This window comes from Haliaeetus leucocephalus, unplaced genomic scaffold, assembly GCF_000737465.1.
Source record: "Haliaeetus leucocephalus isolate CR32 unplaced genomic scaffold, Haliaeetus_leucocephalus-4.0 Scaffold0, whole genome shotgun sequence".
NCBI lineage: Eukaryota > Metazoa > Chordata > Aves > Accipitriformes > Accipitridae > Haliaeetus > Haliaeetus leucocephalus.
Window position 1 is genome coordinate 25,097,716 of NW_010972436.1, and position 16,878 is coordinate 25,114,593.

The 16,878-nt window shown below is 37.4% G+C and overlaps 1 protein-coding gene across 5 annotated transcripts in view; it reads right to left on the reverse strand.

Moving 5' to 3' along the window:
- Positions 1-16,878, reverse strand: part of CTDSPL (CTD (carboxy-terminal domain, RNA polymerase II, polypeptide A) small phosphatase-like) — an 85,647-nt gene that overhangs the window by 21,760 nt on the left and 47,009 nt on the right. For 3 of the 5 annotated variants that reach the window (XM_010561158.1, XM_010561168.1, XM_010561176.1), the window contains exons 2-5: positions 14,783-14,937; positions 7,537-7,569; positions 3,997-4,050; positions 771-872 (exon numbers count right to left, since the gene is read on the reverse strand). In XM_010561158.1, coding sequence (XP_010559460.1) covers positions 771-872; positions 3,997-4,050; positions 7,537-7,569; positions 14,783-14,937 — 344 coding nt within the window. The remainder of the gene's footprint in view (positions 1-770; positions 873-3,996; positions 4,051-7,536; positions 7,570-14,782; positions 14,938-16,878) is intronic. The other 2 variants (XM_010561185.1, XM_010561193.1) reach the window with 2 other exon arrangements.

Genomic DNA, 16,878 nt, shown 5'->3' on the forward strand with positions numbered 1-16,878 from the left:
CCAAGTATAAAACTAGCAGATGCTTTATCATGTCTGACATTTGCTAATCAGAAATGCTACCAGTACTCGGAGCCAATTTAGGTTATTTGTATTACTGAATTCTCCTATTCTAACTTTAGCTCTACTTAAACAATAGAAAAATACCACTACTTCCACCACATGCTGAAATCTGAAGGGTTATAAAAGTTGCTTCTAGAAGATGACTGACTCATCAGCGACAGCTAAATGCTATTTGCTTTCCTGTTGTGAAAGCTAAATACTTAAAAACACTTAACTGTGATTGGGACAGCAGTCTGACACGGAAAGCAATTTTCTCAGCCACAGAGCACAGGAATCACTGGTGCCCAAAAACTACTGGTTTAAGGTACGTCTATCTAGCATAAAGCTGTGCTGAGTTTTCTGTTCCCCTAGTCTAACTATGGCATCATTTAAACATCAAAAATGAAACCGTATTTTCAGAGCAACAAGTTTTATACCTGTTAAAATACAGGTCCTTGTTGGAATAGTTACCATTTAAAGCCATGAAGTCAATACTATTCCAGGCGTTGCTACAGTCAGTATGACTTTCTCAGAATCAAAAAAAAATAGCAACGTCTATGTTACTCCCCTTACAGCTAAATTAGGACAAATAATCATAGAAGTAACAATGAGAACTACCAGGCATCCTGGGAAAGCCTGTAAGGCTAGTTAATGCGTTAAAAGGCTTAACATTTTCTGTAACATTCACTGACAGATTCAAGTTGCAAGAGATTGCTTTTGAATTTACTTACCTTAAATGAACTGTGCACTAAAGTTTCATCTAAATCAATGACCACACACTTCTTCCCATAGTCTGATGCTGTCAGTTCTGGCAGGAGGTATTTAGCTGGTGGCTAAAAACAAAAAGAAAAGAGGAAGACAACAAAAAAAAGTAAAACCTCTATTGAAGGGGCACTCTTCTGCCAACATTACTATTCTAGTAATTACTGGGAACTGAAATACATGACTCGAAGTTGAATGTTTTTCTGGGCTCACTGCAAGTACATGTATGGAAATTAATACATCATGCAATACCCATACAGACTTTTCTTCTCTCTTTTTTTTTTTATTCTTATTTTTAAACGAGAGACTTGTTTGGAATGATCTCCAAAGCATTGGAAATGGAAATGGTAAAACAACACCACTAGCTAAAAAACAATAGAGAAAAATAGGACATTTGATACAATGATTTCTTTTTCCAGTGGCCCTCCTCCTAATGCCTTGGTTTTAGTTGCTGCTGTTATCCTATTTATAGTCAATGACACTTCCAGCTATATCACACCAATGGACCTTTACACCAATTGCTATTTCTGTTTGCCATGAAAGATGCTAAAGTGGAGAAATCAATCCTGAAGGAAGACAGCATTACTAATTTTATCTTCCAGGACATGTCTCCACTCTCATTTTTACCACTTGTTAGGGTGCTGACCAAGAGCTTTCATGTGGATTACGTTCCCAATCATGGTATTAAAATTGCAGTATAAAACCTAAACTAGGCTCTTCTACAGTACAGTGCCCTTACTAAAAAATGGTACCAATTACATGAATTGACAATTTTTCTGAAAGCAATGCAGACAGTCACATAGACTTCCGATGCCTCATTCCCCACTTTAATATCCCAATTTGCAATACAACTATGTTACTTTAGACTTCGGTACTGGATACTTCTGAAATAACAGAAATGGGGAGGAACGCTTCCATTTGGTGCTGAAACACTGGGTTTTTTTGAAGAAGGAAAAGGACTACCTTTATAGAAAAATATCAACAGGGACAAGCTCAAGACTGAGAGGAAATTAAATTAATTAAGAATTGGATACAGAACTCTAACTTCATTCTTTTGCTATCTTTTTATCTGTTCAGACAATGTTGCTTTGGTAAGGATGCACCTATCATGCTTTTTGTTCTTTTCAATAGCTTTTTGTGGAAGTGCTTGCAGAGATCCGAGGCCATCCCTTTGCAGACAGTGGGAGACAAACAGATGAGTCAGACACCCTCGGAACACCCTATAGCAGCAAGTACAGTTTATTAACCACTGATGGATTTCAGACGTCGTGTTAAGTTAATAGATACTGGCCAATGATGCCTAGTAAGTTCCTGTTTAAATGAACTACCTAACAAATGAGATTCTGGACTTAAATAAAAGTGTCTTTAGCTAAAGTATAAATTACTGGGGGATTTTTAGGAGTGCTCACTGAAATTGATTTGGTTCCTTACAATTAACATCAACAACAGTTTCTTCAGCTACCAAAATGGAAGCTGCCTTGCTTACAAGCCACTTGTCTCAATGCATTTTCTCTCAGCACACATCTAACAATGACCTTCAAGAAAAAACAACTTCTGCTTAATGCCTGTAAAGTACCCATCCATCACAGTAGCCTAGCGAGGCCAAAATTTATAGGATGCCCTTTCCAGGTGATAGACAGTCCCATGTATACATTACTTCAACAACTGCTTGAGCTCTACCTCTGCTCGTTTGCAACTACAACCAGATCTAAAGAATTTCGGTTTCTCACTCCTATTTCAAAATCCAAAAGGTATATAGGCACCCCACCTCAATTTTTCTTAGTAAGAAGGATCCAGACTTGCAACCTAAACACTTGCAACCTAAACAGACTAAAAGCTTATTGAAAGAAAAATCAAACCCATCTGAAGACAAAAATCTTCATAACCCATGTTCTGATACTGATTTCTTGTCTTTGAAAACTAGAAAAAGGTAGGAACATCCCAAGAAACCTTAAGCATACTGTTTTTTTTTTTAAAGAATAGTTTCGTTCATTTTTGTACTCTTAAAGACTGTTAGTATTTAGTTCGAATATTTGAATAAGTTAATCTGCACAAAGAGTTCAAAGCCAGCAATTTCTTCTGCCATGTGAATTCTTTTTCAAACTGAAAATGTCTATATAAATGGAAAATATATGGAAATAGATATTCTTTCATATAAAAATATGCATATGAAAAATATGAGCACTGCCTTATCACAGATATCTTTGGTTTTTAATCTGGAAACTAGTATGCCTGTCATCCAGAAAGGGACAGACATATACCAAGAACTACAAAATGTGAGAACCTTGAACTCGGTTTCTCTCCCTTTTCAGTATTGCCTTAGGAGATCATGTGTAATTATTGATCTAACTTTATCTACCAAGACTACACCTCAAGGTTTTTCCTGGGAAAAGTCTCCCACTAGGGCACACCAACCTTCCTACAAGCTTTCAGCTTCTTGAATTCAATCTGATCCTGTTTTCAAAGACACCTGGTCAACAGTTTGCACATTTGAAGATCAGAAGAAATAAATTTTGTATTTCATAACCTGTATCTCTGTTGCCCTCAACTTTGAAAACACATTTGGCACCTGATAATCTAACAGGGATAAGGAAACTATTCTGAAGCTGAAGGCACTACAAGTTGCGAGACTGCTAAACATCTGGTGTAGGACTTTGGAGCAAGGATGACATTTTTGAGGCTTTAGGAGCTTAAAGGATTTGTATGCAGGGCATCAGTCCGTTTGTTTTGCTGTTCAAGCTTTCTGATCTAAAGCAACTTCCATGTGCCAAGAGCAGCAAAGCTTTTAGGCAGAAACAAGCATTACTCAATGTTGTATTTTAATTTCCTCAGTAATGGAGACATATCCAAGAAGAGTTCCAATTACCAGATTTCCATCATAGTTAATAGTGAATAATTATGGATCTTTGATAATTTTTTTAAAACATAGTAGCTTTAAAGTTATCTAAGATGATTAAGAGTACTTAATTGTAGCTAACAGCAACTCATATTTACTATGTAATACTCTCCAAAAGACTGCAGACTTCCGCAGAACTCAGCAGAAAAATAACATGTGGTATCTCAGTACTGTAAGTCCTAGCTTGGTCTTCAATTCCAACAAGACATAAATTGTACACAAGTTAAAGCTTTTAAACTAGTCACTGTCTGGGATTTATGCATTCCAGCTAGGTCTCATGGCTGATCAGCTTAACAGACCTTGTAGTGAAACGACTGCTGCACTGCTTCAGTCCCGTGGAAATAGTATATTCCCTAAGAAAAAAAAAAAAAAAAGGGGGTGGTGGTGGCAAGAAAACAGGACTTTTGGTTGAAGCATAAACAGCTGGTCAACATAAACCTTTCAGAAATTTACTGTATAAAACAATCATAACTTTTCTTCCCTGTAGGCCCGTATTTCCCACAGAGACAAGTATCAGAATTAATAAGCCCTCTCTTTGTATACTGGAAATGTTGTCTAGCCTAAGTGCAGCACACTAATTTGGTGTTCATTTTCCCTTCAATTCACACTTTTGGTTGCACTCTACATAGCTAACAGCTTCTCCCAGCAGTTACGCAGCAAAATACTCTAATAGAAGATAAATTATTCTCACTTAAAACACAGCTGCCAAAAAGTGCTAGCTCCTGTTATGAAACAGGCAGTTCACAAAATTTCTTCTAGAAAAAGTTGTAATAAGAAGTTGTCTAAATGTAGGTAAGGACAAGTGAAAAAACAGTATCCCAGTGCTAAGATTTAACTTCTGCAGGGATCCTGAGGACTAATTTTGGTACCATTCCTTAATACTGTGATTTTAAATTGAACAAAAGAAATGGACACTCCAACTCATTTAAGAAGGTGCATGAGTATGGCTTTGTTTTTTCCATCTACCTTTTTGTTCAAAAGAATGAAAATAGGTGCTGAAGTTGCTATGGCTCTACTTTGATTTCTCTACCATACTCCTTTCCAAACAAAGCTGAGAAAAACCCATGAAAGCACAGGCATCCTGAGCTATACTTAATATATTTTTAAGTCAGGTCTATCACAATGTGTCAGCTGCTACTGTTTTGTCTGAATTTGTTTGTGTTTATTTCAGCCCTAAAAATAAATCATTTTGCAGCATTAGGGAAAAAAAATATCAGTTACACTGCTGTTTAATCTATGCCTTATCTGGAAACAGTTTCAGAATACAAGATACAAACAGGATAAAGTTCATCTTTAAAAAAAAAACCAAAGTCACACTGTTTCTATTTTCTGAAAAACCAAACCTGAAGATGGCATGTTTCTTGCTTAGCAATTATCTCTATCAATAACCAAGTGAAAATTCATATTAATTCAAGTCTTCAAATTAAGTGCAATTAATGCAGGAAAAATCTGATTGAGCAGAAGATATACTTCACTGATTTGCACATAAATATGTACATAAAGCATCTGCACATATGTACATAAAGCAATGGAAGTTTTCAAACAGGTGACCTCAGCAGACTGCCAGATTTTATACATGCATAATAAAGCTCCCGCAAACCTAATATTTTGACTGGAGGCTTCAACTTGGAAGTTTAGTGAGCAGGGAGTGGGCCGTACTCTTTTCAGAGTCACTAAGGAATTCGCTAAACACTTGAAGTAGTTATATTTGCAATGAGCTCTATAAAAAGTTAATGTGCAACTTAATTGTGACCAAGCTCACTCTGTGTCTGTTCAGAAGATTCTTCTCCTGGCATGTATAATACATACAGCTGAAACAGCCTATTTCTCATCCATGACCCTTAGTGGGTCTTAATCGCACCATTAAGGACAGGTGTCCTCCAGCACTCAGGACAACAAGCCCTTGTAAGACTGGCAAAGAGGACCGCTTTAATTTTAGGCATTTTTCTAATATAATGTTGCATCTTCGTTCCTACCACTTTATCCATAGGCAGCTCACTTCTGTCTTTATTTAGACTATTACGTACTAATGCTTGCTGGCTTCTGTTTGACAGCCAGAAGCACTCTGATACTCAGTAAATGTCACACAACTGCCTGCGGGCAACAGTTGCTTGACAACACTTGCATGTCCTGCTGGAAGAAGGCATCGGATGGCACTGGAGAAGAGAAATGAGTGTGTTTAAAGTCACCTGCTCACTGAGAACTCTACGTCATGACTGCAAAGATAAGTTAATTTTACTGCCTTATTAAAGTGCTGGGAATATAGATCAGCAAAATTACAGTTAAGCTATGGAAAAAAAAAACCCAAAAAAGAACCCCCTTCTTGAATCATTCATTTTCCTACCACTACCCAAATCTAACAGAGCACTGCTTTAACACTGCAAAGACAGTGTTCTAGCAAAGTATCTCATTTCATGTTTGTACCTGACAAAGCTGTACTCATTTGTCATTTCAAAATTTTGTTCTGTTTGAATTCTTATTTCATTAATACCTACACTAACTCTCAGGCAAAATTTTATTACAGGTCAGAGCCCAGCCAGAACATGTTTTACATTAAAATAACTATTAGTAGAGTAACTACAGTGACCAAACAGAATCTGGCAGGTATGTAAAAGGAAAAGGAATTTAGAAATCAGTATTTTCATAAATCCAAAGTTTTCTATTCCCACACTTGCATATACAAATTACATGCATGTACATGTGTGAGTATACATACATACACACATGCACGCAAACATATGCGTGAGCCAAATTAGAAGTAATTTCATATTAGAAATAATAGGTAAGCAATAAAAAGTAATTACTAACAGTTCTTAAATCCAAGAAAAAGTGGTGAAGAAGGGAAGTGATCCACACGGTTATAGCAATCTCCTGACACTACTGCACTGAAGCATGGACAGAGTTCTTACAGGACAGGTCTTGTAATGTTGGACTACATGAGAAGGAAGGGAAAGAGGAAAAAAAAATGGTATCTTGGGGAATATTCAGGTCTTTAGGGGCTACCAAATATCTCAGGAAAGAGGGCTGTGTCAGTAACTGCACACAACAGCACTGCTACTTCCTGGAAAACTTTGCAATAATATAGTATTAGGAACAGCAAAGGACCTCAAAAAAAAAATGTATTTCCAGCTTTAAAAAGCCTAAGTCTTCATCCACATAAAAAACAAGTAGAAAAAGAACAGCTTTTTGACCAAAAAAGGTTAAACTTAATTAAATGAAAAGCTTCAGTTTGAAGAACTTCCCCCCCCCTTCCTTTTATTTAGTTTTGGAAAATAATTCAGATGTCAAATGGCATTCCAAGTTTAATCCAGGGAAAATAAGCAGAAATACTAAGGCCCATAAAACAGCGGCTGATACTGAGCACATCATCTCGAACAAGTGCAGTAATGCAGCTGCGGTCAGTGTACTCTTTGCTTTCCTAAAGTAGCCTGTTTCAAAGAAATTATGCAGTTTCTAACTCTTATTTGCAACTGGAATATAGGGAAAAATTAGAGGAAAAGGTTTTTGTAACCGTGTTTCACATAGTGATGGTAAGTCACCTTTTATCTCTAAGTAACTTCAACTTTCAGACTACTTCACGCATTTTCAAACTGATAAAAATTCAAAAACTAATTTATCTGAGATGCAAGATCAAAACCATATAAAACCGAAACTCTACTTTTAGTCCCTGTACAACAAGTGCAGTTCAATTAATCTCTTGAGTATACAACAGTACAGACAGAACGTAAAATCCTTTTGTTAACATGCAACACAAACCAGACCTGTTAGACTGCAACATAAGATGAATCAAAGCAAAAGTTATGAAAATTATTAAAAGAAAAAGGGATAAAAATACATACACTTGGTATAGGCATGACCTGCATCTGGTCACCCTGGGGAAAAAGAAAAAAAATCACTGTAAGGGTAATGGCTTTTAAGGGTAGAACAAAGGTCTGAAGCAGTAAATGTAGCACTCAAACATTTTAAACCAAAAGTTCAAAGTATTCAAGAAACCAGGGTAAAAAAAACCAGGATCTTGCATTTTAGTCACTGAAATGACTGGTTAGTGTATCGGCATTTATGATTTTTAGGAGGCTGGACTGGTAAAACCCATGCTATGATTAATAAGAGATGATAGTAAGAAAGTACATGTATTTACTGTAACTTTTTCAGCTTTAAGACCTACTAATGGGTATATTTGTCTATTTTCACTGCAGCGACAAGAGGCTCAGCCAGACCTTGGTAGCAGGGCAGAAGCCCACTCCTTGAAGTTGACTTCACTTGAAACAAGTGTCTCAGAAAAAACAGCTTTTTCACTTAGGCAACAGTAAAATGTCCAAGAAGGATACGATGATGATAAACTAATCCAAGGAATCCCACTTTCTTCACCCAGAAAGAGGCAACAGTATCAGTGCTCTTCCCATGGTCTCACTTTCGTATTGTACTTGGGAAAAGGCAAGACACTCTTGGCCATCTTGACCTTTTCTTTTCATGTTGGGACCTGACATATGGAGACAAAGACACTTCCATTTACAGCTTCCAAATGGAGAAAGTGCGGTCACAGAGTCACCAACTCAAATATGTAAGAGTTTTTTGGGAAGTAGGAACTGTATTTTCTAATCTTTCTAATATATCAAAACCAAGTATTTGTTTCCTGGTGGGCACAGCACATAAAAAAAAGGAAGCTCACCCTTCTAGGACATATGTTGCTTAGGTAGATGATTTTATTCTTTAATTACTTGGACAACACAGGCTCTGACTACCAGCAGACTGATTATCTATTGAAAGAGCTGTTGTCAACATTTTAAGCTGGAAGAGGATGTTCTAAAGTCTTGTGCTCACTTGTTTTGGAGTCTAACATAACATTGACACATCACTGACAAATAAAATTAATTCAGTATTATTTTAAAAATCCTCTTTTTTATTGCTATAACAGCAGAACTTTTTACTGAGGTTTGACCAAAATCCAGAGAAGCTGATGAAGCAGCTAGAGAGCAGCAACTACTATGAACTATCAAGAAGTTTGCTTTATTAAAAAGTACCTGATTTCTATAAAAACAAACACACACAAAACCTGGTAAGATCCAAAATCCAAATTTTCATCAAGGTAATGGCAAAAAGAAAAGAAAAAAGTATAATTCAGCACATTAAGGTCCTGTTAGTGGAACATCATCTCAAGTTCACAGGCATTTGAGAAAGGAGTGTATCTGAGTAGGTGCCAGCTGGGTTAGCTGACCTGCGATCAAACTGTTATCAAGGATATGGCTAGGCAAGCAGAGCACAGATTGTGAACCTGTGTTTTGCTTTGTTTTTAAAGGCTTTTTTTGCCTTCACTGGTAGAGAGAATAAAATACAACTGCAGCTCCTCTTCTGTCAACAGACAAGAACAGTGTATGAGAGGTAGAGACATATCCACAGTTACGGTACAAGATCTCGTGGACACAAATATAGCTGTGTATCACATCAGGTTTTCCCACAGACTTCAAGAGGCACTCACCGTGGTGTAACTTCCTTTTTATTTTAGCAATCTCTTGAAGAACGAGCTGCACCCCACGGTATTACTGTTAAGCCTGACTTGCATGGGAATCCAGAATCTAAGTTGCTGAAGGACTTGCATTACTGTTTGCTTTGTTTTTCTTGCAGAATTTCTTAAATCAAAAAAACAAGAAAAACAAGCAAATTTCCTAAGAGGAACCCTAAAAGTACCTATGCAAAAATCAAAATGGTAATGATAACAACTGGAAAAACAAGTAGAAAGATAAATACAAGAGTCTGCTGGTAAAGCATAAGTGTTCACGAACAGGCAAATGCTTTTTAAAAACAAGCCTGCCATGGGAAACTTTTTGAAAGTGTCCTGTCTCATTTCCTGAAGCCTTGGAACAGGAAGGGAAATAGGTCATAATGGTATCGTTTGAAATAGATGACAGATGACTGCATTTGTTGAAGTCTTTCCATGAGCTCCTGATGCTGGTAACAGGACAAAGCTATTCCTAGAATGCCAAAATTTCCCCATTGTATCACTTAGATAAACCAGGAACTGATTTGTGCAACCACTGAAATCAGGTTTTTTTCATGGGACAATATATACAGCTGAAATGATAAATCCTACCTTTTCCCTTAGCTATGTAATTTTAGTTTGAGAGACACAACATTTTCAGTACTGCGTCTGTTCATCAATGCTGTCTGTCTGCATTCATGTACGGGATCAATGAGCACCAAGCTACAGGCCACACTATTTAGCTTTTTTGAGAACAGTCTGTATTCAAAGATAAGGAGCTGTTTTATTTTAAAGAATAACCCCTTTAAAGAAGAAGCTGATCAAAAGAACAGATATATCACATTTGTTTCTTTAACACAAAGCTTATACTAGACCATGATAGGTTCTTTACAATATTTTACAAAAACAATAATATAGTTACTATTTGACTCTTCATTGACTTGGAATACTGAGCTTTGTCTCTTAATATAGAAGACTTCTGGGGTCAGAATGAGTAGGCAGAGACAGCAGAATCAAACATAGCTACGCAGAGAGGGTTCTTGTTTTCTAAACAGACCTGCCATACCACATGCTGATGGTGACCAACAGAACCAAACACTAAAAATTTTCTTGCTCTGATCAGCAAAGGTGAAGCAGGAGAAAGAGTACTATAATTTACATTAATCTCAATTATCTTCCTCCACACTGAAGAGTGAGACTGGTTTCCATGTCTGTTTGGAAAGCATGCCGTTAATAGTCTCCCCATCAAAGACTCCATGCTCATGCTGCTCCTCTAGGTCTCTTGTATGAAGAAGATACTACTTTTGACCTCAAGAACATGCCCCCTACAAGCTGTTTTTCTCACTCTGGTGAACCATATTCACAGGGCATAGAGAAGATCCTTCTTCTTGCACTCTTATAAACAGAGATCCCCGAAGCAGACAAGAGTGTTGGAGACATGACAATAGGTCATCCAAACAGCTTTCCAGCATCACCTTGGAGATGACATTGTGCAGCAAAAAGCAGCAGGGAGAAGGAGACCTGTTGTAGTGATTAGGATGGGTGAGGTAGAAATTCAAGGACTTGACCTTTCTGGCTTCATTCCTGTTACAGGGAAGGCAGTGGGGACAGCTGCTGCCCCCAGAATAAACCCTCTTCTAACTCTGTCTTCTTCCCTGCTGAGTGTGGATCAAGACCTTCTCCTCTAATCCAAGAAGTATAAAAAACCTTTTCCTCATTCATGCTTCATCTTGTTGAACACAAGCCATCTGCCCGATTTGGATCTAACTGTGAAACAAAAGCAAAGATGACTCTAGTGGAAGTGGGTTGTAAGTGAAATGGCCAAGTGCCAATAGTGTCAGAGCTCTCTCACCCAACACGACTGAAAGCAAAGGGAAGAAAGAGCTAGTTTGCATCTAAGCTTTTCTCACCTTCCTCTATCTGGATCCTTCCTTGAAGCCTGCAGATGAAATCTGTATCTGCAAACACTTCAAAACTCGGGTAACAAACTTACCCAGAAAAAAAAAACACAACAAAAACAAACTTACACCCAGAAAATACACAAAATAAGTCACTAATTGAAGAACAGAAATTGAGATTTTAATTTATTCAGAAGAAAACAAAACCCACTTCCTTCTCCCAACACTCTGGCCCCTAAAAAAAGAACTAGCTGGAAGGTGTTGGTGAGCTGCCTGCTGCTGAGGAGGCAGGAAAAAATTAGCAAGGATTTCTTGAGGCTGAACATTGTGTGCTCCCAATGACACATCTGGCTTGGCATCCAAGCTGCAGACAGGCTGATATACCCACTGTAATAGATATTACATCTTAGAATACATCTTTGTGCTGCACTAAAAAGTTGTCGCATTTTAAGAAAAACAAATATAAAATAGTTTCAGTAAATACAAGTTATTATTGAAAAATGTTGTATTGAAACTACAGAGACAGGACGGACCATTCATTACCAGTATTAGAGTCACACTTGGACAAGCAGCTGCCCTGCGAGTAGAAGGTTTAAAAATGAACTCAATACTTTAAGGAAGTTTTTGGGCTTTTTTGCCCCCTAATGGAACAGAAGTCAGCGCTGACAGACCCTGTTTATTCAAAACCATGCTCAGTTTGGTGCTTCTTCCAGTCCTATGAAGGAGTGACATGACACTTGACTTGCCAAGCATAATGAAGTCACATCGTTTGGTAAAATACTAAATGAAGTACTGATTCATTTGAAGCACCAAATTGATTTTTTCTAATACAGCAAAATAATAATAATAAAACCGTACAATGCAATTACTCTGAACAGAATTTCAGAACTGTGTTTTCAATTACTTTATAAAATACTCTTCCCTGCTTTCCCTTCTTTACAACAGATTAGCATTTAAAGAATCAAGACTCCTAGTTAGAAGGAAGTTAGCTTGTCACATCAACTTCACCTTCAAGAATACTCCAGAAGCAACATAGAACAAACACTGAATTCCTGTAAGACCAGCAGAAGCTTTCTCCATTACTTTCCTTCCTCTGAAGTCTTTTGTCACCAGTTTTCATGTAACAACTCTACTGAACAGTAAAGACAGAAGGAAAGTACATCCAAGTCATTTTATACTAGTTTCTAATGGGAACTATTTAACATCGTTGTGCATTTTTCTTTTTCTATTTTTGAAGGAAAGGTTCACTACACATGAACTGACTGGGCCACAGTCAGAGGTCACCTGTGATGTGATAAATAATTAATAAAACATACAAAAGAGATAGCAGATATAAGTAAGTGACCATTTGAAGAACAGCTCAACATAATTTAAATTATTTTAACCTGGCAGGCAGAATAATGCCAAAAGAGCTTTAAACAAACAGAAGAGGAGTTTAAGCAGTGTGTTGTCAGGCCTTCTTTTCTTTCCTGAAACAGGTAGTTTTGTCATTCCTGGACGTTTGATTTCACCAATTTACAAACTGAGGCCCACTGTTGAATGTACTTTCCCCCAACTTAATTATCACTTCTGAATCTAGACAAGATGCTCAGTGTAACTCCATCAAATTCAACCAGCCTGCACAGTTCTAAAACACAGCTCTCCTGGTAAAAAGCACTAGCCTGACAGCCTAACGATATACAAATATATCCAAGTCTTCAATGTTGTTTTTCTTTTTTAAAGTAATTTCCTACTTAAACTAACAATGTTAGCACTCAAAATAAAAACAGCATATAAAAACACACACAAAACTTATTAGTGTTTAATACTGCATTTAAAATAGAAATGTCACAGACTTACTTGCACTCACTGAAGAACTACCCAAAAGCTTAACTATACTTGATTTCTTCTACAAAGATCTGTATGCATCTGAGTGCCTTTCATTCTATTTGAAGAATGAAACATATTCCTTTTTTAACATATTCCTTGAACTTTTTTACTCTATTAAACTGTAGTCTGGTAATTCTATGGATTCTGCGATTTGTGTCTTGGGTTCTTGTACAAGTATTGCACAACTTCAAAACTGCTCACTAAGATAGCACAGAGTGAGGATGGAAAATTGTGTGTATACACATCCAAACACTCTCTCAAGGAGTAAGATACATTTAGAAAGCAATTGTTTTACAAAATGCAATCTGAAAACTACTGACTCCGGACCATTTTAACTCATGTTTTCTATAGAAAAAACAAACTCTTCTTTTCTTTATGTTTTTCTTTCTAATGAACTCCCATTTTCTCTCAGCTAGCAGCCTCACTTTTGCCTCCTTTCCATTCCCTGCCATCGTGGAAAGGGAAATTTTACTAGTTTCCCTTTCCTTTTGTTTCTCAGGGGAACGCGTGCATACATGCTACACACTACTCAGCTTTCCTTTCAGCATATCCAGGCTAGATTTCCCTCATTTCAGTCAAAACGTACATTGGCTAGCAAAAGAAGTCTAAAAATACACATACAATTCCTCCTCTTGGCAGAGGAATTTTCACTGCACTTTACCTCTGCATGAGCAGTTTCAGCATGAACTGCTGCAGTTCAGACTTTACCTCCACATGTATTCTTAAGTCTCCATTCACTTTAATTTGCTTTCCTTTCCTCTCTCCCACCAAACAGCTCTTCTAATCTTTCTCCTGAGCTTTTCAGAATTCAAACATAACCAGCAAAATTCAAAACAAAATAAAATGGACTGGACAAGGTAGGTAAGAAATCAGCTGCATCAAATATGAAAAATTAGTGTGAAGTGCAAAAGGGTGAAAAGATAGAGACATTTCCATTTCTGCTATTATTCCTCATCATGGATATACCTATGTTTGTGATCTCTTAACATCCTGGAAAAGTGCAAGGGGAATGGTGTTTCAATTAAGAGTATAGCACTAGCACTAGTGGAGTTTTGAGAGTGCTGAAAAACAACATGGTATGGAAAAGATGGTATTCTTGTGTTTGCTATATTGAACTGAAATTCTTCAGTTCGTAATGCAAATGCTCTCAAGTGTTATCAGATTTAAAAAGAACATATAAAATCATTTGTGTTGTGATTTTATGAATATGGCAAAGCAATATAATTACTAGAACTCAATGCAAGTAACATGCTGCTCTTACATACAATGCTTTGAAGTGCTGAAAGTTTGTATCAATTAATTTGACTTAAGTAAACAAAACTTAATAACCTGGAAAAATGGCCAAAAGCTGATACCTCTGGACTCAGTGTGCATCAAATATAGGTGAACGGGTTAGAAAAAAGGTCCAAAGAATTACAGTTCTCCCCCTCTTTGAACTGTTTTTATGTCACTGAAAACCCTTTCAACTGACATTCAAAGAGGTTCCACTATGCTCCAGTGGACAGATTTTAATCTTCCTGCAGCTGGGAAAGAGAACCAGATGCTAGAGACAACTCAGCATCTGAAGTTTTATGAGAAGTCCACATTTTTTTGGTGTCTTACTCAGGTTTTAAATGTTATTTGCTTACAAAATGTATAGCGCCAATACCCTTCATGGAAAGGTTAGTTTTAAATTGCATCTGAATAGATAGTATTAGCAATTAACCATCAAAACATTAATTTCTTCTGTAACTCAATGTGTTCCCCATGTGGGAAACCTATTAAGACAAACCTTCAGAAGCGGAGAGTTAAACCTTAGTTACAAAAGATCCATATGAGAGCAAAATAAGATAAAAGCCTGACCTTCTGAAGTCCTCCATTCTCCTCCACCAAAGGAGGAAGAGCACTGGTGCTATTGGTAGATGGTGGTTCGACATTGTAGTCACGAAAGCAGCAGAATAAGGTGCTAAAGATACTTCGACTCCTCTGCTTCTTCAAGCTGATATTACATTGGGACACTAGGAAAAAAAACAAACCAGCAGAAAAATAAATTCATGTAGCACAGTCCTAGTTTTCCAGACTACAATGACTGAATTTAAGATGCATGGTTATTACCTCCGAAGTCCTTTTCAAGTCTTAAGATAACCTCACAGAAATTTTCCATCATATTGAGACACGCTTCCTTCCATTTCAACACATTTTTTTCCTTGTCAAACTCACACGGTGACGTTAGCCTATTACTAACCAACCTAGATCTCCGCACAATCAAAGGTCTTGCCATACTAAGACACTACACAGAGTTTTCCTAGAAATATCCAAAGTAGTTACGGTAGATGACATGAAATACCTTGCTGCTAAAATATGTCTCTGGATGGAGGAAGCAAACAGGACTGATCTAAAACAGAAGAGACGCAGTAAATGCCTACTGATGCCCACGCATATTTTCTAGCCAAATACACAACCATATGTGGAACATTTAAACTGCTGCAAGGGTCAGAGAAAGATCTGAGATGTTTCTGAGTTTCCTCTGTTACTGCTTGACAGCGTTGCTGGAGGACAAAAGACACCACACAGAGGCAGCACAGTGAGCTGCAACACTGAATGCAGGAACAAGTCTGGAGAGGGTGTTACTAAATAAAACAGGAGTCCTGGCCTTTCTTTTCAACTTGTTTGTCTACCAGGATGAAAAAAACCCAACCAACAAACTGGCAAAAAGTTACATACAGCTCAATGAAAACAAGTGTAGCATTTTTAAAGACTAAAAACTGTAGATAAAAGCAACAGTTTGGAGAATAGAAATGCACATAAGACATCTAGTCATTTCCCTAAGATTCAAACTCCTGAAAATTAGATCTTGAACACAGACATAAAAAAAAAAAGTTGGAAAAAGTTTAGAATATTTTAAGTAACCCTCGATTTGATCACCAAATATTTTAATGTTCTGTTGTTAGCTAGCAGTGTTTGTTTCCTACATCGGAGTGCAATACCTGACAGATTTAGCCCTCTTCCAGGGCAGGGACAGACAGGTGCACCCCTTTTCATCTTGGGCCTTTCGCGCAGCCCTTTTTCTTTGATGTTTATCTATCCCACTGCAACATACGGTACTGAATGCTATTGATACTCGACTTGTTAACATCACACGGCAACACAATGAGAGAGAACCATGTCATCTGCATCTTGTAAATAACTGCTTTACCACAACTATTATCGTGAATACTGCAAGAAACCAACCACCACACACCCCCTGCCAGAGACAGGCACTCCCCTCTGCTGTATTGCCTTACCTTAGCCAGGACCAACTTATCCTCTCCATTAAGCAGAGGAGTATCTTAGACTACAGAGATTAACGGCTTCCTTTTCAGAGTCAACAAATGATGCAATTTAAAATACATGCAAACAAGCCCGAACAAGTTATTTTTTATTCTTTTTTCACAGCTATGCAGCAGCGCATATTAAGGCAGCAAACTTTAAAAGTTGGATTACACTGAGAAAAAAGGATGCTATGAAAGTTGTAGCACCAAGCAGATTAATAGCTATCCACGCACTACATATTTTATTTACATTCTGCATTAGAAGGAACAAAACACTCCTGCCATCCCAAAGTTAGAGGGTAAGTGAAAACTTCCTAAGTCCCACTGCAAACATCAATATGTAACTCCCCATCTTTCCTCCTCTCTCAGATTATTAGGGAACTGCCACATACATCTACCTTCCTCCTGATATTACAAATACATCAAGTGCATCAAGGCAATTGGCAACAGAAATACAAATAATACAATTATTAATATATAAAGAAAATTTCAGTGAAAGAAGCGTTGTGTATGAAATGGAACACATCTCTCCTGGAAGACTTAATGGATACCATCACGCTCTGAAGTCAGAGGGTGTGCAGGTACACGCATGTGCTTTGACAAGAAAGCCTCATGGTGCAGATTTTGAGTGAACTTTCAACCACTCTC